General features: G+C 38.1%; 1 protein-coding gene across 5 annotated transcripts in view; it reads right to left on the bottom strand.

Annotated features, from left to right (window-relative positions):
* me1 (malic enzyme 1, NADP(+)-dependent, cytosolic) overlaps nucleotides 1-24,042 on the bottom strand; it is a 240,689-nt gene that overhangs the window by 60,757 nt on the left and 155,890 nt on the right. For all 5 annotated transcript variants that reach the window (XM_007892968.2, XM_007892962.2, XM_007892966.2 and 2 more), the window contains exons 7-8: nucleotides 23,102-23,205; nucleotides 6,631-6,740 (exon numbers count right to left, since the gene is read on the bottom strand). In XM_007892968.2, coding sequence (XP_007891159.2) covers nucleotides 6,631-6,740; nucleotides 23,102-23,205 — 214 coding nt within the window. The remainder of the gene's footprint in view (nucleotides 1-6,630; nucleotides 6,741-23,101; nucleotides 23,206-24,042) is intronic.

Raw genomic sequence — 24,042 nt, forward strand, 5'->3', positions numbered from 1 at the left:
ATGTAGAGCATCAACCACTAAACAAACCATTACAGTTTGGTAAACTTCTGAAACATCTCTATAAAATGCCCATCTCACAATGCTATAAATACTGGACAGAGATGTTTCATATTCCTTGGCGTGGTATCACTTTAGGTTTTCGATTCCCTGGTTTAAAGAATTTTGCAGGCTAGTCAGATTGTAACCCTTGTCTAATTGAATACTCTACATTTGAAACTTAATTATAAATAAACCAGTGTATTCTAATTGTAAATACATTAGATATTGTGCTTTTTCGTGCCATTGAAATGTCTCAAAAGCAGTTTACAGGATTTTACTGTGAAGTGTTGTGACAAGTGTTCTTGTAGGCAACACAGCAGCCAATTGTTATGCAAGTGGGTCTCACAAACAGCCATGAAGTAAATGAGCAATTTTATCTGAAGGATTGTTGGACAGGAGTCCAGGAGAAACTACCTTCTTTTATTGAACAGTGCCATGGGACCTTCAATGTCAATTTGAACAAATACACAGAACCTTGGATTAACACCTTATCTAAAGGACAATACCCCCAACTGTAAGAGTATGAGTCTAGACTGAATTCAAAGTCCAGACATGGAGCTTGAACCAATAACCTTTTGATTCAGATGCAAAACAAGAGTGCTAATGCAGACTGACATCCATGAACAAAGAAAAACAACATTTGAAAAATTGCAGCGTTTATCATTGTTAAAGAATGGTATTTTGGAAATAGTTTTTAAAAATAGCAAAAGTACATGGTTCATGCCACGGAAGCGCTCTTTTGTAATACTTTCTTTCCCATATCACAAACTTTAACAATCATAATTCAGGTTTTCCCCATTAATAAAGCTTCCTCACAATATATATTATGAGGGCAGAATTTGAAAATAATTCCCAGTCTTCAAAATAGTTGCCAACCTTAATTGTATAGTTTTCAAACATCCACATTTGGTAGGTTTTATTCAGAAATAAATAAAGAATTGTTATATTAATATCAACCTTAAAATCAATTTTAGTACAGTGCTGATGACACCACTGGCACTAGGTTGAAGAAGTTATTGTGGAGCCTCATTGTGGTAAACATTATTCTGTTTACTTAGCATTTCAAAGTGTCCAAAATGTGCAAAACAATACTAATTTAAATTTATAAAGCTCCTTTCATGTCGGAAGGAAGGCATAAGGAGCTTAACTAATTCTTAAATAAAGCCTTAATTTTGAAGCCTGTTTTCTGCAAGTTCTTTCAACAACTTACTAATTTTAGATACTTTGACATGCTACATAAATAAAATAATGGTATTTCTCTCCATACAAATACTTCAGCTTACAGTTAAACTGAACAACCTTTCAAAATTATTATCCTGCTGATGTGTGAGCATTACAGTTTTCAAACAAAATACCTAAAACCTATTGATGGAAAGCTGGATAATTTTGGAGCAAACCAGAGCGAAGCTCACATTTTGGACAAACACAATGACCCCCTCATCTTTAGTAATCCGCACAATGGGAATACTACAATTTAGTTCCAAATGTTTGCAATTATTCTTTTTTCCTTTCTTGCTGCACGTAACGCCATACTCACAAAATGCATTTCAGCATTTATTTTGTGAGGAAAGTGGGTGCTAAAGTGAGTAAACAAAATTCTTTTTACATTAGCTATAAGTTGTGCACTGCTTTAGGCTAAATATTCTGTGGATCAATTTCAAAAATGGTTACTTTTATACGTGTTAAGACACACTGCAAATTCACTAGAAAAAATTTAACTTTACCAAATTGTGTTAAGACCACAAATTGTACCAAAATGAACATTATCATTATTATAATCTCAAAATACCAGAAAAGGTATAAAACACCAGGTTATATGATCACTTTCAAACTGGACTTTTGAATGCCTTATTTTTGAAGGGTTTTGGTTCAACTCTTTTAATAAGCTTGCCTGCATTTAGTTTCCTAATTATGGGTGGGCATTTAAACACATTTTGTTTATTATAATAATAATAATCCTTGCATTTGATATAGAATTTAATCATGTCATTGAGACATCTCTAAGCACTTCATAGGCTATAGTGTAAAGTGGATTGACTGTATTTTGCGGGTGAAATGCAGCAGCCAATTGTGCACAGCAGTATCAGACAGAGTGCAGTATCAGACAGCAGCAGACAGAGTGACCAAATTAAAATAAAAAAAATAAATTAAAGAATACTTGGGACACTGTACTAAGTGAAACAAATGGATCAAGATGACAGAGTACATCAAGATGTGTATTGAATTCATCAAGACACACACTCAGAAGTAAAACATTGGTTCATTGGTAAGACCATATGTACAGTGTAGCTCCATTACCACACACTTCATTAAAGCACAGATTTGGTTGTACTAGAGACCCCATTCTCTTTGAAGGCAACAGCCGCTCCTCTTTCTAACGTGTGAGCCAGTTTTGCACTAAAATAGCTCACTTCTAGTTCAATAGGTCACCACTGGCGTCTATTATTGATATGTATCTGGAGCAAATGTTAAAAATGACGTTAGGATTGAACTGACTACCAAAAATTGGCCATTTCTTTCTTTTTGACCATGAATTGGCTGGAAAGAGTCAGACAGCTACACATTAGCAGTCAAATCTGCTACTGTACCTCACTATAGTGAGGGTCAGGATTTTATGGATCCCAAACAAATGTGATATTGAGACCTGATTGCTGTAAGAACTCATATTTCTATAACGCCTTATCACACTGAAACATTTCAAACACTCAAAAGTAATCAACTGTTGAATTTGGCAAGTCACCACAAATGGGCAGAAGTATTTATGAGTCTGTTAAAACTTTTACTTGCACAACACACTGCCAATGTGCACAAAGTTATATTTATTCCTCCCAGACAATTATTTTTTAAAAAATGCAATGGCTACATTCAAGTTTGACAGAACGTAGGCAATGGCCAAGCTCAGCATCTGAATCTCAGCTGCTTTCAGGACAGGACCTTCATGAGAGAACATTTGGTGCCTGAAGGCATCAGTCTAATCTGTACCTAAACAAACAGACTTCTCATAATAAAGCATTGATGACCCGTTATATTACTCAAATGACCGTGAACTCATTTGTTGTATCACACAAATGATTGTCGCAAAGAAAAATCCTCGGTGCTCCAATAGGATATCTGGATCCTGAAAAACTGTTTACAGTAAAACTCACATAAGTCGTATCACTTGGGACAATAACATTTAATATGACTTACACAAGGTCAGAGTTGCAGGCAAACTGTACAAGTCACATAAAATCTAATTTAATTAATAATCTACATCATGCATGTGTACCTCAATGCAGCCTGCAAGTTTGCATTTACGCATGCAGTGACGGGTCAAGACTACATTTCCTGCGATTCAATGGGTCTTGATCCACCGCCGAATGTGCACTTACCAGCAAGTGTTGGAATTGCATTGAATCGTGGGAAATGAAGTTCTTCTCCGTATCAGTTAACGGAAATCACGGAAGCGGTCTCATTATCAACTCTGCTCCCAACAGCAGAAAAGTTGTGGCCCCAAAAAACAAATGGTTGATGATCAACCTGGCCTTGTATCATTGAACAAAATGCACAGATTTTAACAATTTAATAATAATAATCCTTGCATTTGATATAGCGCTTTTCACGTGTTCTAGACGTCTCAAAGCACTTCACAGAATACACTGTAAAGTGAATTGACTGTATATTTGTGGGCGAAACGCAGCAGCCAATTGCATACAGCAGTGTCCCACAAACAGTCATGGATTCAAAATGACCAATTTATTATTGTTTTTTTTGAAGGGATTATTATTAGGCGTGTGGAGTAAGATTTAAAATAAATATTGAATGAAACTCCCTGAAGATGCAGCCATGTAGTTATCAGAAAAATTGTTATCAGGCTCCTGTGTGGAACTTCCCCACCATCATCAGCAATTGTTATAAGGTCTCACTAAATTGCCATTTAGGATCAATTTGATGCTGAAGAATTTTAATAATCTTTGCATTTCTGAGAGTACCTTATCACGTCATTGGGATGCTTCACAGAATATATTGTAAGGTGGAATGCCTGTATTTTTTGTGGGCGAAACACGACAGTCAATTGCACAGAGCAATGTCCCCTAAACAATCGTGGATTGAGTGACCAATTTTTTTTTGTGGTATTATTACCCCAGAAAGCAATCTGCCAATTGACTAAATCAGAAATTATTACAATTTTGGAAGAAAAGGGAGAAAGCACGATGCTTTCACATCTGACAACTGCGTTGGAACATAAGTCTGCTACCAGCTGTAAGCAGACACATGCTTAGGAAGTTTCAACCGAGCTTCAATTAGTCTAGGTCAAGTATCTATAATTTGCCACTAGCCCAGAAGGCTAGGAGCGCAGGAAGTGGTAAAGATCAAGCTGGTGCTTGCTCAGTTTGTTGCTGAACTCAGGACAGGGCAAATTTGGCCAGGGACACAAGACGTCATCCAGGGACTGTCCCCAGAAATCGGGAACGTATTGTCACCTTGTAAAGGTAGCTATAATTGCCTTTGTTCTGTGTGTTACAAGAATTAAGGACACATTATACAATCTCCAGTTAAGTAGACAATACTTCAAATTGTCCAGCTTCGAGCTAAACAAAAAAGTTTCAGACATCTGCAACACAACATTAAACAGAGGGCTCTCAGATGAACGGAAATTATATTTCATGGGCCTAAAGCTCATTTTCACTTCACTAAGATGGTATAATGCATGGTCTATTCTCTCCTGGTTTATGATGATCATTTTCTTCATAACACAGCTGAGTTAGCAGAAGGCTGTGCACACGTCCAGGTGTTAAACACTGGGGTGAAGACTAGCACATTCTTCAGGACAAAAGACAAAAAGATGTGGAAAGAAAGCATCATCACCAGGGAAATGAGCTGCGTGGTCTCTACTCTCCATACGGTTAGTCTCATGAGTGTCAACAAGTTTATGTCAGGTGAAGAGTTGATGAACTAGCAAAGGATTCAGTCAGATTTTCAATCTAAATATCTTAGCAGGTCACTAATTGTCCTAATTATAGTAAGCTCTTCAACTTGACTCATAAAACAAAAAGATAAAAGGAATTTTAGGAAGAAATTATAATAAAAATCCTTAAAGTGCTTCATAAGATTTACTATAAAGTAAATATAAATACTGTATTTGTTGGTGAACATAGCAGCCAATTTGTGCGCAGCAATTTGAGTAACGTTTACCTCAAAGCTGGTAAAACGCCTTTGTATTGAATCTTACCTGAGAAAAAAATATTTTAATCTTCATTTTCTTTACTAAAGCTTTTATCTTTGTTTCATGAGTCAAATTGATTGAAGATCTTACTACAATTAGTACAAGCAACCATGAAGTGAACGACCAATTTTATCTTAGGGAGTGTTGGCCAGCTCATGACACAGGTAGGAACTCACTTGTCATCTCAAAAAATTTTAAACTTGATAACAGTGATTATAACTTGAAATCAGAGGATTCAGAACTATTATAAAATGAACGAATGAAACAGAAGTCACTTGTACCATCTCTCCAAAACTAACTGATCTTGTAGTAAAGAAAATGATGGTTAAAATAGTCAATATGGTGTCAATAATTTTTTCCTCAGGTAAGACTCTATAAAAAGGTATTTTATATTCTTTGAGGTAAATGTGCATTGTTTTACTTGGAATAACTACAAAACAAACATATTGTAGAAAATGTAGCCTCAATTTAGAAGCCGGTTATTTTGAAGAACTGTGGAAAACTCTCAGTTTTCCGGTGAAAAAATGTGCAGTTTTAAATTTAAAGACAAAAATGGTCTGACTGGTTAAAACTAATTGTACTTTGAACCCTTAAGATAAAAACTTACTGGACAACAATCAGCTCATTCTGTATTAATTATGGTTAATTAAATTTTTGACAGGTATTTCAAAAAACTAGGTTAAATGAGCTGATAATCTTTTTGACAGTACACTGAACAGGAACAGGGCAGCATCTGTTTCTTGACCCTACGATTAACCTTTGCCATGGCTGTCTTTGAACAAATGTGTAGTTGTTAAAATAACTGATCATTACAAGACATAAAGTTATCAGTTCAGTGACTTATATGCAATGCAATTTATCTACCCTACATATCCACATGGGTTCAGTTGAGCAACCATGTAATGCACTGCAGGCCCTCTATTGAATAGAACAGTTAAACATCGGATGAGGAGAGATCCCACAAATCTAATCAGTTGCTTCCAGAAATTGAAAGTTACTGTGTGGAACTTGTGCAGAGTGAATGGAAAGGTAAAGCTGGCTAGAATTGCCTGCCTTTCTTCTTTGTGCTCTGAGAATTATAATAGTTTGCAGAATTAAGAACCCTCTCCAGATAAGCAGACAATATGGCAAAGGTGCAGGGAATGAAGACACCCGCTTTGACTCTTTATGCACTCTTCACATTTGCAGCATGAAGATAGAGAAATTAGTGCAACCTAATGACCCAGCTATCCGCCATGTTGGCTTCCTGTACGCCAGCTGGTCTTCCGAAGCACCTATGCAGCCAGAGTGCAAATTATGGATTTTCTGGATAAGAAACGTCAGGTTCCATAAAATCCCATCAACTACAGCTTGCTATTTTATGTTGTGCAATAAACAAAACATACCCTGGATATCATCATTGAAGGTGCAGTACTTGTTGCGGTACTTGTTCAGAAACTTGAATGCATTGGTGTTAGCAAAGTCTTCAAACTGAATGAGGCAATTCTGGCCATACCTGTTGAACAGCAGATACAATAGTTTATTATAGGAAATACAATATACAATGCCATTTAGACTTATACAACGCCTTTCACATCAAAAGGATGCCCCAACGTGCTTGACAATTCCGGTTGGACACTGGAGCTGAAGGTGCAGCTGGGGGCAGGGGGAACAAGGATGGAAAGAAAAAATGCCCTGGAAAAAAACCAAAAGCAACTGTGGTTAGTTGTACCAGACAGAAAGAGGAGCCTCACAAGGAAACCACTGACAAAATAGGATTCAATATGATAATAATGCTTGCATTTGATAGAATGCTTACAATGTCTAAATGGTTCAAAGTCTTTCACAATAATTACTATTAAGGCTTACGACATTACGACAGGGTAAGGGGGTGGGATGATGGGCTGTGGTTGACAGACTGGGCTGCCAGTCAGTCAGTGGGCTGTTGATAACAGGAACGTGATTGCAAAAAAGTACAGGTAAGTGAGTCAGTTTGAGTTGACTTTCAGTGACTTTTGGCTAACCTCAAAGTCACATGGGGTGGTGGGTGGGAGTTATGAGCCCCCCCGACCCCACACTGGTTCCATCACTGCACAGGATGGCTAATCTTATGTTAGTTGTGTGCTGTGTCATTGGGACTTCACTTCCAGTCAAAATTCTATTGCCCTTTTACATCTGTATCATGTCTGCCTCTGGACTTGGTTTGGGCCCACCTGGTTCAGTAGTAAGCCGTGCTGGTCAGCAAATTGCAGGTTTCAACCTCAGTATGGGCTGAATTAGCCAATGTCAGGCAAGGCAGCAATTGGGACACAATTCGCCTCAGTGCCCCATAAACTAGGAAGTGGAGGTGGAATAAGACTATAACTTACACATCTGAGGTTTAAACATCTATCTGGTCTGACCTTGTAAGACTATTTGGTCTTAAATTATAAGATCCTTAAATTCTGTTTTAATGTGGATGTCGGTTATCTGCAGTTCAACCCCCCACCACCCCCATCTTCAAAATTAATGCTGAATTAATAATAACATTTTCCAGAGTTCTGCACTTCGTAAACGTCAAGACAAAATGGTTCTGCAGGCTAAAACTAGGTAGAATTTCAGTCCTCTGATTCCTAACCCAAATCCAAAATTTGTACCCAGAAGTCAGAATCTTGTAATATAATACAAATTTACATTTATATAGCACCATTTTATTTAGGGATTGGGAGGACATCCCAAGGTGCAGAGGGGAAAAATTGACTGAAAGTGCAGTGAGAGTTAGATCTTGAAACAGACCTTCTAAAAGGTGTGGAAGGGAGTGAGTTGAGTGATTCTTGGATGGGGAAGATAGGCTGAAAGCCCGACTGCTGATGGTAGGGTGGGGGAACGTGAAGTAGGCCCATTAAGTTAAGTGGGCAAGAGAGAAAATTGGCAAAATAAAAAAATCTATGTGCTAAGAAAACCTCTCAATCTTCTGCAAGTTCAACACTTTTTAAAATATATAGACTCTTATCACCATTTTAACTTTCCTCTGAACTTTCAACACACCAATGTCCTTCAGAAAGCAGACCACCCAAGACAACACACCTCCAGTATTGAATGTGGCCTTCATCAATGAACAAGATAAGGATAGAATAACAGTTATAACTTCTTAAACACACAGTCCTTTTAAGCCTTTACAGAATTACATATTGAAACGTTGCTTGCCATTTCAGCAAATGAAAAAATAGCATTGCACAGATCCTATTTTGCTGCAATTGCTTTCTCGTTTTCCAGTGCTTTGTTTTTAACCTATTCACTGAACGTAGTAATATCCAGCAGTCATGCTCCTTTTCTGACTTTATCCCTTTTTTTTGCTTCAAAACAATTAATGGTTTAATCTACTGATTTATCAAATTATTTTAAAGCCTAATTTTTCAACTACTAATTTCTATAGGAACTTGTTTCAGTTGATCAAACTATTACAAATAGACCATGAGATTTCCATGACTTCTGCTTTGTACTGCAGCAACGCACCTGGAGAACTATACACCAGCATGAATCAGCACTTTCAAGACTGGAGGGGAGGACATTGAAAGAGAGAAATAGCATGCATAAGGATTAGAAAGAGAGAATACAGATTCTAAATACTGTAATAGTTACCATTCACATTGTAGCCCAACAAAAAACATTATTTAAGAGATGTGAATACAGTTAAAACAACCTTTATTTGTTGCAGTACAGACCATTATAATACAATGGTCGGGGTCCATAAAATTTCCAAAAGCATTAATCACTGCACATGTACAAAGAGAGAAAATGTCAGTAAGGGTTACTGAGGCCAAGGCACTGGACTAATTAAAAAATCAGCTCATCACCCCCATCCTCACCTGGCTTCACAAGATCCCCATCCCCCAGCAGATCAAGTTCAAGATACTTGACATTCTCAAACCCAGTCCCTCCCTCTGCTCAGCTGTTTAATGTCCCTCATCCTACCTATACAAATCATTGGCCCATCTGCTCCTACTCTCTGGAACTTCATCCCAGAGCTCCTACAACTAATCTCTTCCCTGCTTTTTTCAAGGTTCACCTCAATAGCTTCCTCTTTGGCTGCTATTTTGTAGAAATCCTGTGAAGCATAGGATAGATATGTTGTCCTGATGTGAAAGGCACTATATCAAATGCGAGGAATATTTTAAAGTGGCATGATTGTATATTTGTACATGAAAACAGCAGCCAATGCATGCACAGCAATCTCTCATAAACAGCCATGAAGTGAAATTTATCTGCAAGATTGTTCACCAGGATACTGGAAGAAACTCCTCTCTTTTTTCAAATAGTTCCATCTTAGGCACTGGACAACAGCTGCCCTGGAACAGTGGATATTGGGAGTTTTCTTCTGAGATACTTTATCCATAACATGATAATTATGCGGTAAGATGTGGAGTCGCTCCAACAATTACTACAGTATAGTGAACAGTATAGTTAACAAGAAAACAAAGCTTTTTAATGCTAAGAAATACTTTGAAAAGGACAAAAGATCATAGAGCCAGCCTGCGGGCTCGGTGGTACAACATCTTCCTGTTGCACCATTTCAACTCAGTCAGGTCATTATGTAGTGGGGCAGATAAGTCAAGTGATAAAATATTCACTCAGAAATATTCAGAAGTTGAAACACGGATGTGAACATTCGTAAAATGGTTTAGCAGCTCTTATAATCTGACACAATATTCTATGTCACAACTCTTTTTGCGCTGTTCTGCAACCCACTTTGGAAAGAGGTTTGGAAATACGTAATGTTACCCCTATTCACTGAATCACAAGATTGTTGGTTTTGTTGAAAAAACAGAAATTACATCCTTACCTGGCAAAAATTAAATCTCATGCAGTGGTAGCTTTTTACTGTAAACAGCACAACATCTGGGGCCTAAGTAAAATTATATTTAAGTGGTGGGAATTATAAAATATCCACAATGGACATGTCATATGAAAAACTGCAGCTAATCCATACAAAATGCTACAGACAACACATTTCCACATGTTATCTGTGATTCAACGCCCGCAAGGGTTGTTGCAGACAGACACAACACATCTCATAATTCAAAGCTCTGCACAGCATGAATCACAGTCTCTCTGTCTTCAAACACTAAATACCCTTTGAAGTTTTTCCAATTAAGGCAGACATACAAAAAATTAAAATAAGCAGTTTTAGTCAAACTTTGCTAACTTTGTTAGCACTGGTTTGCTTCTTAATGCTATCAAAGAGTCAGTAACACAACAGCAACTTACCATTAAAATGCAATCTGTTCAGTTCTCGGCAGTCCAATGGACGAGCCACAGAGGCACAGACGCAGTTTGTACCACTGGGTACATAGTGTGAATCAAAAGGCGTAACCACCTGCTCCAGGTACCTGTTGTATCAGAAAGCTTGGTACCATCTTGAGCTACTGTTTATACCATGCCATACATCAACATTATTCTACAAAAAACATTCAGTATAAATGCAGCATTAAACTATCAATAGGTCAGGCTGGGTCCTGGAAAAAATCTGACTCAATGGGGGCAAGAGGTAATAGCAACTTGTGAACTGCTGCACAAGAGGAAATGCAGATGTGTTGACTGAGCAAAGGTATAGTTAAAAATACACTTTTAAGAAAAAGATTTAAGGCTAGGAGTGAAGGTCCAGGGCAAAGGGATTTGGGGAAACAGTTCCAGAGAACACGAAACTCATGATTGAAGGCTCGACTATGGTGTTGGGACAGAGGGATGGACTGAGAAATAAGCAGTTGACTGGAGCAGAAGAAGCATTAGGACACAGGGAGGAGATTAGGGCTTGAGGCTGGCAAGATCATATAAAGGGGAGCAGTATTGTCAAGAGATTTGGCTGTCAGGCTGAGGATGTGAAGGTAATCCTTCACTTCTGCGTACTGCTAGCCAATGGAACCTAGCCAGGATAGGGATAATGGGTGGAGCCTGATGCAGGAGAGAATATGAGCTGCAGTTTTGAATGAGTTGAAACTTTTGATCATGGTATATTGCAACTCTTAGCACATCAAGCCAACCCTAATTACTCCCACCACAAACCATAAGGTATAATTTCCTTTTGTTGTTACCTGCACCCAAGAACATCCATCAGAATTGACACATATATATATATATATTTAAAAAACTCACACACACCTCCATTCCATAACCATGACTCCAGCCTCCTTCAGTTGGTTCACACAATTTTATGCACATGAATTTCAACCCCACCACATCAATTTCATTATTTAATTCCTCCCCCACACCCGACAAAGACCAAGTCGAACATTTTGCTATCTTCTTAAATGGAAGACAAACTAGTCCTCTGTATCTATTCATAGGTCTGCCTTCATCCAATTCCTCAAATAACATTTTCTTTATGTCTTTTAATGTCTAACCAATAACAATCATCCCTTACACTTGCTAACTCCACCCTCAATCTTTCTTCTGCTGACATCTTGGCATTATCTGCTTGGATCTAACTTGGATTTCTCACATCTCCATTGCTAAAGCAGCCTCTGAGTTTAGTTTCCATTTTTACAGTAAACATTTAATAACCCCTCATCAGCTTTGGAGACAAGATTTGTCCAAGATTTTATTAATGCTCTTTAATTAATGCTCTTCCAGCATGTTCCTCATAGTTATGGACTGAATACAAGAAAGAGTTTCTTCCCTGCTGCTTCTTCCTACCCTCTTCTCTCAAGCACAACTTTTTTTGTTTAGCTTATTTTAAAACTACAGTCATTGCTCCTCCAAACTCTTTCTTCATGTTCTTCCAAATATTCATATTTTTAGTTTTATGGTAAACATTTAATTGCATTTATTATTAATTTTATTAATGCTCCTTTATCCATGAAGGCTCCTCCAGCATTGGTTCTTCCAAATGTTGAGGTAAAAGACTGATAATTATTCATGAAACTTTAAGGTTTCAATACCAGTTAATAGTCAGGTTAGGACACATTAAACATAGCTAGTTTATGCAAACCTTATTCTGAATAACAAATTGCCAAACTTGGAATTGTGAGCTTTACAAAAGAAAATAACTTCGGCAGTACAGACATGTGCATAAAATTAAATAAATGATTTTCAGTGGATTAGTAGAATTTTTAAATCAACAATTTGCATTTATACAGTGTCTTTCACTTAGGGTAAGATCTCAAAAGTGTTTTACAGAGCATGTGAGCAGGGAAAGTGGGAACTGCAACAACAAATTACATTTATATAGCGTTTTTCACATCGAGAGGATGTCCCAAGTCACTGAACAGTTAGGGATTTGGAGCCGGTAGGAGGGTGACCTAACACCCAGTCAAAGATGAGGGTCTTGAGGCGTACCTTGAAGGAAGTAAGGGAGGGAGCAAGGCAAAGGGACTCTGGGATGGAGTTCCAAAGCATGGAGCAGAGAGGCTGAATAGACTGCAAGCACAATGAAAGAAATCTGCTTTTAAAGACAGAGTGGGGGTGAGGCAGAGACATTTAGGAGAAAGTTCCAATGGTTACAGGAATGGTGGCTGAAGATTTGGCCACTGGTAGCCAAAAAAGGAAAACCAAAGTTACAGTAAAGCAAATATCAATGCACCAGAACAACTTCACTTCCAGCAACAATCAACACCCAGAAGCAAAGCAATTTGTCATGGAATAGATTGCAGCTCTTTCAGGTTTTAATTATGATAAACGATGGGTCATCTGTGATTAAGTATTATCTGCATGTATTTTTGACTTCATTTCCATCACTTAGGAAATTTTAATCCATTTCTTTGAAAAGTTGTTTATTTGGCAGAAAACTCAGTCCTTTTAAACAGAAAATTACTCACAGATGTATTTTTGATGAGATTCTTATTTTGCATTTTGCTGACTAGTCCCTTTCTAGACTTTGTGGTTAAATAGGACACACCCTGCTCTGAGAGGCTTTAATTGAAATCATGTTTTAATCCCCTTTTAGTCTTTGATATGTTCATTTAACAAGACTCCTTCCCGCAGCCAAGGAGATGAACAGACAACCCATTAACAGGTCTATGCAAATACCTATAATAACAGGGTCACAAGATACTCTCAATTTTTTCTCCCAATATTTCACCATGTGTATAAGAGTTGAACTATATCTGTGGTTCCTACTCGAAAAGACAAGGTAGTATTTCCCAGTGTCCTGGCCAACATTCCCTGGATAAGATTAATCATTCACTTCATTGTAATGAGTAAACGAGGCTCTCCTGATTGGCTTCCGTCAGCGCCTCCATGCCTCAAGCGCTGACAGCATCACTATCCATGGTTGCACACTCCACTTTACTAAACCAGTTGCAGAACCTTGGCATCTTGTTTGAAACCTCAACTATCCTTTCTACCCCACATCTGTGCCATGACCCGCTCTGCCTTCCCCCACCTCCGCAACATCGCCCAACTCCGCCACTGTCTCACACTGCAGGCCGCCGAGACCCTCATACACACATTCATAACATCCAGCTTTGACTATACAAACTCCTTGCTTATCGGCCTCCCCAACTCCTCCCTCCAAAGGTTGCAGATCATCCAGGACACTGCAGTCCATGTCCTCTCCTGCACCAGACTCCGTAACCCTATCACCTCCATCCTCGCCCAACTCAACTGGCTTCCCATCACACAGAGGATACAGTTCAAGATCCTGGTCCTCACCTTCAAAGCCCTCTATGGCCTTACTCCCCCCTACCTCTGCAACCTCCTAACTCCTTACCATCCTGCTCATTCCCTCCGCTCAGCTGGCTCCGGCCTGCTTCACATCCCCACTTTGCCTGCCCCACCATTGGTGGGCGGGCCTTCTGCCACTCTGCCCTCACCCTCTGAAACTCCATCACACAGTCCCTCCGCCTCGCCCCTTCCCTTGCCTCCTTGAAGACTCATTTCAAGGCCATCCTCTTTGACCATGCTTTCGATCACCCTGCTTCCCCCTTGCCTTCCACCCTCCCAAACCCAAACCCTAGCTCGGGTCCAAAACACTGACTGTCCAGCACCTTGGGACATTCTCGCAACATAAAAGGCGCTATAAAAATCCATTGTATATATATGTTGGCTGTTTGTCGTACATTGCTGTGCACAAATACACAGTCACTACACTTCACAATAAAATCCTGTGAAGCTCTTTGAGGTATCTCAATAATGTGATAAAACGCTATATCAATTGCAAAGATTATTTATAGGATTGTTTAAAAGATGAAACACTTAAGCAGAGTCACTGTTGATATTACAGAACACTGGATAAGGTTGTTTGAAATATTTTGGTGATACAGATCTACAGAAGAAGGGGAAAAAAACAACTATGGTAATTGCTCCTCCAAACTCTCCCTCTTGTTCTTCAACTTCAAATTAATTCAAATTTCATAAATAATTATCCATGAAATCTTTTACAGTTTCAGTGATAATCAATGATCAGAATACATTGAATACAGCTAGTTTACGCAAACCTTATTATGAATAACAGTTGCGTAACGACTTACATTCTTCACACAATAAATTGTGCTGATGCATGTTCAAAAGATCATTAGCTTCCCATCGGGCACAATCATTCATATTAGGTCTTAGATAACACATTCACAAATTGTTTGAAATGAGTTTGATGCCATGCAATCATTTGCTGCCATCCCTGAATCGATTCAGTTTTGAAATCACATCATTGAGTAACATATTGGTAGGACTTCAACATTCCTTGAGTAAACATGTAGCTGTCATTTCTATCTTTTATTCCCACAGGGGTAATGGTAAAATGATCACAGATAGTGAGAGCTTCGTCTAAACAAAGTTGGGTCCTTCAATTGCATCAGAAGAGCAGTAGATTTGCTTGGCATGGTAGTCTTAACGGGCACAAGGAATAAACATCACTGCTATTCTGCCACTGCAGCTCACAACTCAAAGTATCCATTTATTGCTTTTTCCAGTTGTCAGGAAAGAAATACACCACATCTGGTTCAGCTGCCATTTTCTAGTTCTGTAGAGTGGGTAGCACAGTATTTCGACACTACATTGGAGAAGGCATAAAATAATTTTCCTTACATAAACAGAATGCCTTTAGAAGCAATAGAAAATCTAGCTGCAATTAATAATGAGCAAATGGTCCATCAGTCAAAAGTTCTCCGTCATCCACTTCATATCGGCCAAAAAGCATGAGACGGTGTATGAAAGCAGCCTTGCATGAAGAATGACTGTTATTTGTTTACAGCAAAACATTTTGGGGGCTCATCAGCACAGATCGCTTCTTTGAACACACCTGTTTTGTGGATTAAATCATACAATCAAAAATCCTTTCCAAAACATGCTAGAAATTCAATGCTTATAAACCGAATAGTTTTAGCTTTTTTAAAAAATATTAAAACAAAACAAAGCTTTCTCGGAATCTCTGAACGTCACTGACAATTTGAAATATGATTGTCCAGTGGACTCAACAACATTTCTCAAATGGTGAGGGAAGAAATGCTTCAGACAAGAGTCACTTTCATGGCATGAACATTTATGGTCTGATGTCTGCATATCCTCCATCCAGTGGGCCTATCTTGAGCTGCCCTTCAGGACTACAAATGACTAGTTCAGGCGAGGTTGGATACAATTGCTCATTCGTACACACAACCAACTGCTGAGATGTTTCCAGTCGATTTCAGAGAACTCCTACTGTAGAATTGTCTATGGGAAATCAGGCGGCTTGAGTGAAATCTACAGTGAATACACAGGAATTTATGGAATTGGAAGAAAGAAGCTCAGTTGGGTATAAATTGCCAAGTGTGTATTTCTGTTTCAAAATTGACTTATTTTTACATGTTTAAATCTGGCACATTTACACTTGCAACACTGTGAAAATAAAAAGAGGTACAAGATTTGGGAAACATACAAATTAATTGATTAATTGATTGATAAATTAAATAGAAATTAATGAATTAACACCTACTGGAGTGGGAGAGTAATGATGAGAAAGAATGCCTGAGATCTTGATATTAGGAGTCCTGTAGCTCAGCAGTTAGACCACTCGCCTCGCGAGCGAGAGACCTGGATTCAATTTGTAGTAGAATGAAATGTTTGGCAAGTTTCCTTACTCCACTGTATCTGTTTAGCTAGAGGTAAGTAGGAACCCAATTGTTAGTCAATTGGCGAATTGCTTTTCCAGGGGTTATGATTCCTTCAAAAAAAAAATTGGTCAATTCAATCCACGACTGTTTGTGGGACACTGCTGTGCACAATTGGCTGCCATATTTCACCCACAAAATATACAGTCAATTCACTTTACAGAATAATCTGTAAAGTGCTTTGAGACGTATCAAAGACATGATAAGGCGCTATAACAAATGCAAGGTTTATTATTATTATTAATAGTGTCCTTGGGAATGAGAATGAGAAGTGGGATTAACATGATCTGGAACTCAAATACAACACGGTTTGTGGATGTCAACATTGAAAATCATTGAGATCCAGTGCATCAAGGCAATTCCTATTCTAGACTTAGAAATTTTTAAAGTAAACTGCATGTCCTTACCCCAATACCAGAGAAAGAGAGAAAGAGAGAGACAGAGAGAGAGAGGGAGCAAGAGAGAAAGATTTTAAAAATTTACAAATCCTGTCACCAGTGGCAATCAGAAAAGCCCAAGAGGTTGATATTGATCTTGCAGAATGTCCCTTAAATCAAGCCATGTGGTTTCCTATCTACTTGGTGATAACATTCCACCAAACCCTAACGCAGCCTTAGCTTTGAGATTACTATAGATCAAGAACAACTGGCTACCTTTCGGAACACAGGAAGAAGAGGAGGCCACAAATATAAAAACCTATGATGACCCTTTAATTCTAGTTCCCTACCTATTCTCCATATCTCTTGAGAGTGTACTAACTGACTACAAACAAACCTACAGCCATAAGCATATCTAAATATGTACTGCAATTGCCTTTCAGGTTTGAGAGAATTCGGCAGTAGCTAAAAGGATGGAAAGGCACTTGTTTTTGAAGATGAAATAGAGAAACTATTTCAAGCAGGAATTAATTACAATTACAGCAAAGTATGGCTTAAATGAATGTGCCAAACAGAAAGAGTCTTAATTACAATTACAGAGAAGTATGGCTTAAATGAATGTGCCGAACGATTGGAGCCTAAAACTGGTCTGATTGAAACATAAGCATCCAGACCTGTGGTTTCCCTACATCAAAACTCAGATCAATTGAGCCAAGAGCCTCAAACCAACAGAGAACCAATGCAGGAGGAGTGAATGTGATTTAAATTAGATTTGATTTCCCTTTCATAAAATTCAACTCTTTCTTCCCATCCCAAAAAAACCTGATAAGTACAGAATGTGAAAGCCACAGCTGATGTTATGTGAAATCTTGCAGAAAATGTATCCAGAGAATGATTGATTGCATGCAAACTTACAAAGAAAGAGGTTAGGATTTTCATCAGTGCTACCAGTTCAAAATCCTGCCTCAAATCGAAAGCTATGGCGGTTTCTTTGATGCAAGGATCCGATGCTTTAGAATACATTCTCAATAAGCTTCCACATGGCTGCAACATCCCGTGGCTCAGATGGCGAGTTAGACCACAGTAATCTTGATACTGAACTTATGAAAGAAAATCTGCCTTGATTGTGGGCCGGAAGCAGCAGATTGAGAAAGGGATCAGGTCCATCTGTGATGCTTGTCACAGCAGAGAAGCTTCAACATCTTCAATTTAAACTCTCACGTAAATTACAGGCACTAGAGCGAGGTGCAGGAGCAATGCCAGAGCTCCTGAAACTCTGCACCACCAAATGCTTTCAGAAGAGATGACAATAAAGAAATTTCCCCAAAACAATTATTTTTATTTAGGCTGTTTAAAAAAAACTTTTTTCCAGTTTAAAATATAATTGTGGAAAAACTACACATCTTGCTGTTCCTTTTCATACATCACAACGGCCAAATAATTGACCAGAACCTGTCAAGAAAATATTTGGCTACATTACCTGGCACTGACAGTACGTTATTGGCAAGACTCCACAAAGGGAAATAGCAGCATAATGTCCATCTCGGCTTACACTACATTCTCACCAAGACATACATTATTCCACCTGCTGGTCTCAATTCTTCACTCTAGCAATGGGAATTTTTCCAACTTAAGTTAAGCAAAATGAACTGAAGCTAAAAGTATCCTGCAACATACAGAGAGTGGCCTTGTTTACAATGAAAGCAATCCCATGTGATTAATCTGGTGTTGCTAATTTCGATTTGTTTTAAATAATAATAATCCTTGCATTTAATATTGCGCTTTTCACATCTTCTAGACGTCTCAAAGCGCTTCATAGAATATACTGTAAAGTGAATTGACTGCATATTTGTGGGCGAAACCGGCAGCCAATTGCTCACAGCAGTGTCCCACAAACAGTTGTTGACTGAAGTGACCAATTTATTATTTTTTTTTACTTGAGGGATTATTATCAGGCATGTGGAGGAAGGAAACTTGCCCAAGGTTTCAACCTGCCGGGAATCGAACCCAGGTTTCTCACTTGCAAGATGAATACTCTAACCACTGAGCTACAGGTCTAAATGCTAAACACCTAAATTGCCCAATTTAGCATCTATTGAATCATTATAATAATAATAATCCTTGCATTTGATAGTGTTTTTCACGTCTTCTCAACGTCTCAAAGTGCTTCACAGAATAGACTGTAAAGTGAATTGACTATATATTTGTGGGCGACACGCAGCAGTCAATTGTGCACAGCAGTGTCCCACAAACAGTCGTGGATTGAAAATGTCCGATTTATTATTGTTTTTTGTTTTTGGATGGAATATTATTAAAATTGTGCACTTAGTTTATGGGAGTCAACATAGCAGAAAAACAGAGATGCACGATTACATCTGCAAATCATTTTCTGCTTCTCTTTACATACGAGTATTCTTAAACACAAAGGCCATTATTCAATTTTTTCTTTAACTTAATCATTATTATCCACCTGAAGCGAAAACATTTTCAAATTGAGCAGTAGACTAAAATTGACTTGTTGCAGTATTAGCTTGAATTTGTTTCAAACTACACAGCTAATGTACATAATTGTTCAGAGAAGCAAAAGGCATGAATTTTGCTGATAAAGAACCATGGAACAGCGCAAATTCTGGAAAATCATCCAATTGGTGCAACTGAAATCACGACAACAACTTGCATTTTTATAGCACCTTTCATGTTGGAAGGATGTCCCAAGGCACTGGATAGTGAAGGGTATGCACCTGAGCTGGGATTAGAATCAAGAGAAGTAGAGAGCAAGGGGGTAGGGGTGGGAAGATGACTGAAGGCATGGTCGAAGAGAAAGGTCTTGAGAAAGGCCTTGAAGGAGGCAATGGCGGGGGCAAGGCTCAGGGACTCCGGAATGGAGTTCCAGTGGACGGGGCAATTAAGTGGGAGGCCTAACCGGCAATGGTGGAGAGGGCAGTGTGGGTGACTTGGAGCAGGTGAGTGCCCGTCAAGTGGAGCGAGCAGGACAGGTTGATAAAGATTTAGTAGGTCGCAGAGGTAGGGAGGAGTGAGACAAGTGGAGGGCTTTGAAAGTGGGGATGAGGATCTTAAACTCAATCATCTGGGGGATAGGTAACCAGTGAAGCAAGGCAAGGATGGGGGTGATTGGCTCACGGATCTTTGTGTGGGAGAGGACACGAGCTGCAGAGTTCTGAATAATCTGCACCTTATGGAGGAAAGTGTTGGGAAATCTGGAGAGCAGGGAATTAGCCTGGATGTTATGAAGGCATGGATGAGGGTCTCAGCAGACCGAGGGGAGAGATAGAGGCAGGCAGTTTTGCAGAGCTGAGGGAAGGCAGAAAAAGTAATGGAATGAATGTGGGGTTTAAAAGACAATTGAGGGTCGAACTAGACACGAAGCTTCCACACTAGCTTGGTGAGGTGGAGAGTGAGTCCATGCATAGTGATGCTCTTAGCGCCTGAGAACGCCCGCGAAGGATGCACATTAAATTGTCACCTGCCCACCCTGGAAAAACACGCCTACTGGGGTACTTCAATTTAGGTCAGTATTCGGAATACTCGGATCTAAAAAGTAAAGCATGACATACTACACTTGTAAATATAGCTTTTAGTGATGATTTGAACTGTGGCGTGAGTTTGGTTTTAGTAAAATGTGCCTGGGGATATTTAACATTTTTTCTAAATTTTGTCCTGCACTATTACTCTTTAATGATACAAAGATGGTGTTTTACGTGGTACATTGCAAAAGTTTTTTCAGCTGCCAAAGCCATTGCATTATAAAAAAGCTTTATGATGAATTAAGGCTATAGTTATGGAATTTATGGAAATGAACTTTCGATTTTCAGCTTACTACGCCAAGCAAACTTAATATTTTTCCAGGTTGAAAAAATGTTTCCAAGTGAGTATGATTAATAGCATTCTGTCATTATTTTGTATCAAATCTATCAAGTTACACTGCAAAGCAGTGGCAGAAAAACAAAAAACAGTTTGTATTCAATGTAACCAATATTCCTTGATACTTGAGCTCAATCCAGACCAGGTCTTTGAATTACAGATGTTAAAACTATATAAACTCTTTGGCTACACTAGTTCTTCAAAATGATGGTTTCTTCAAAACCTTCACATTTGGATCAGTTATGTTAAACTCTTCCGGTCTTTATTTGAAAGACTATTATTTGCAACATGGTCTGTTCTAAGATCACTGAACCTTGAATCTCTTCATCATATGGTACTGGATAATTGAAGGACATCTACTAACAACATTTAGCTCAAACCAAAAAACATCGATCATCTTCTAAGGGGAATTCTGAAAAGGCTGTGCACAAAACTTTGATTGTGCAAGACATAGTATTAACACTAATAAAAGTAGTAATTAGTGCTACGTAACACTTATTATTAAAACTACTATTAAGACTAGTGGTAGTGGCTATGTAACACATATTAATACAATTAATATTACAAATTAATACTCTTAATATTAATTATCAATACTGTTAATAGTAATCAATGGTCAATGGATCAGAGTCGGTCTTGCAGACAACTAAACAAAATAGATGCATCAGTTTTTATTGACAGTTATTATAAACTCAGACAGACATTATTAGTCCAGGTCTGAATCCACATATTGAATACCAAGTAGCATTTATAAAGTGCCCTTCACTCAGGACAGCATCTCAGAGTGCTTAAAATTAATTGAAGATGGTTGTCCACCTGGTTAAAACTGCTCAAAAGGATTTCCCCTTTCTGTTCTATTTGACCTAAATTGTAGCATGTTTGTTCGTTTAAGCAGAATAATTAGAAAAGCACAGTACAGTAAGTAAGGAAATAGCTGTTACAAGCTGGCAAGCAATCAAAGCTTTATAGTTTGTCATCAGTCACAAATGAGTTATGTAATTGAAGAAAAAGTAGGCCATTCACTCAAGTTTCCTTTTTGTTCATTTAAACATTGTACCTTAAATCATTTTGTGAAATGTGAAAATAGTCTTAATCAGAATACAGTCACTCCACTTTACAATAAATCATGTGAAGTGCTTTGAGACATTCGTCTGACATGAAAGGCATCATATCAAATGTAATAATTATTAGTCGCAGTACTGTAGTACTTCTGGAGTACTCATTAAAAATAAATGTATGAAAGAAATTGAATAGTAAGCCTTTGAATATGAATTTATCCCAAATCAAGTACCATCACAAGAATTGGCTTGTGAGCAATTAGAACAGAAAAAGTGTTTGTCTTATTTTTATCATTGTGTCCATTTTAGGTGGCTGCCTAAATTGGCTGCCACATTCACTAGTAAATATATACAGTCACTTGACGAGAAGAGAAATCCTGTGAAGTATTTTGAGACATCTCAGTGATGCAATAAGGATTTAATCTTTAAATTTACAGCTTTTGGATCCATGGCTCTCCAAGCTTTCCGCTATTGGCGGATTTTCCTTACCTCATGTCCGAGTTGGCGGTAAACTAATCAATAGAACTTGATTGCCATGATTGGTCAACATCTTTATTATTATTGTAGCATATGACAAGATGGACCTTGGTCTTTTGTCCAAGGTTCCAATGTTCCTAAGTCCTCATGATTGGCGGTATTGGAAACAGTGTCAGATGAGCCTGTCTCCAGGGCTTCTGGGCACATAAATGACACATTATCGCTTATTAAATGCAATCTAGATGTTAGACCCCATTATGGCTTTGTTGGAATTCTGTTACAACACAATAGTGCTCTGACATACGTCCTGAGGATACAAATGTACATAGAATCTGATCCCAGGTATGTCTCCACTGAGAGGAAATTGTTTTTAATAATTACTCGAATGATGTTCATAAAAATCATGAGCTGCCTGATTGAAAAATTTCAACACTACAGGAATAAGAAACAATTAAAATGGATCAGGAAATGAAAAAACAAAACTACTGCAGAACAATGCAACTATTACCCTAAAATTAAAAGCCTGATGCATCCATATTAACATATGAGGCAGGACACAACCACAGCAGTTTGTAAACCAGTTTTGAAGCCCCAACTTTAACTGATTGAACACTTTCACCCACACTCACTGAGATTCTGTTCCTTTAAATAGGAAATTTATGGATTCAATCTGATTCAAGCAGACTGATCTGATTACATTTTCTACACATATAACCAGAGTACAATGGAATCAAATTCCATCTGTAAAAGAAACCCACTGAGAATCTGAGGATTTAGTTAAGCATAGGAAAAACAAGATCCCAAGTTTCCAAAAGAAATTTAAGTTTTCAATAAATTCTGGACAGGCTCAAAAAGACTGGAAAACTTCAACAATATTCCCAAAAGTAACACCAACCTTTGCAATAAATCTGTTTCTAACTTCAAATCATTGAACTTAATGCAAGACAGTACTAAGAAGGAAAGAGCAACAACTGGAGCAATTTCCCATCCAGCACATATGTGCAAAAAGAAGCAAACATTTACCTATCAGTCACTGCCTGCATGAATTCTTCCACAAGATCTTCATAAGCTTGACCCCGGACCCTCTTATGTCTTAGTCCGATGTACAAGGGATCTTTCAGCAACTCCTGTGAAGAAATAGTACAAAATCTTTTCAGTTTCACTTGGAAATAAAGCAGGTGGCTTTAGGGACAAAGCAGTCACAGCCATGAAGCTGTCTTCAGTTATCAACTCAAATCAAATTTATTAACAAGGTGATAATTACCAGCAATGGAAAAAAATTACATTCTTCACATCAGAATTGTCACACCCACTGGTTCTTAAAAATAGTAACAACTTTGTATAGTCAAATCATGGATCAAGCATGCCTGCCTTTGGGTGAAAGGCCTTCTTTTCGTCCAAGCGCTCTGGGACGCTACCCTGCGTGAGGGACACTATATAAATACAAGTTGTTGTTGTTGTTCATCCAGACCAATCTTGTGATTTTCTGTGTATGCAGAAGTGTGGTCTTCAGAATAAAACGTGCAGACAGAGATCAATTATTTTCAAAGTAATGCCATCCTAGCAGTTCAAAATGGTGTAAAAAAAAATCAAATTTTTCATGTAACAAATAGATGCTCCTCACACAAAGAATGAAGGCCTTACTTAAAATGCAAAATTGTTCTCCGCAGATTGATCATCTCCTGAAGATATGAAAAGCAATTGCACAATATGTCGCTGCAGTGCATTAGACCCAGAGACAAATTTCAAAGCACAATTATTTGAGGCCTGAGAGAGTTATCTGCCCTCTTGGTACAGGAAAACAGAATGAAAATAGGGAGTTCCAAGAAAAGTGGAGAAGAATGAATATACAAAGTTGTTAGCATTTTAAGAAACATTATGATATGCGCATTTCATTGCCGAGAATTATTACCTCGTTGATAAAGCTCTATTTAATGTCTCCATATGATAAAACACAATATTTT

This window comes from Callorhinchus milii, unplaced genomic scaffold (genome assembly GCF_018977255.1).
Source record: "Callorhinchus milii isolate IMCB2004 unplaced genomic scaffold, IMCB_Cmil_1.0 Scaffold3, whole genome shotgun sequence".
Lineage (NCBI taxonomy): Eukaryota > Metazoa > Chordata > Chondrichthyes > Chimaeriformes > Callorhinchidae > Callorhinchus > Callorhinchus milii.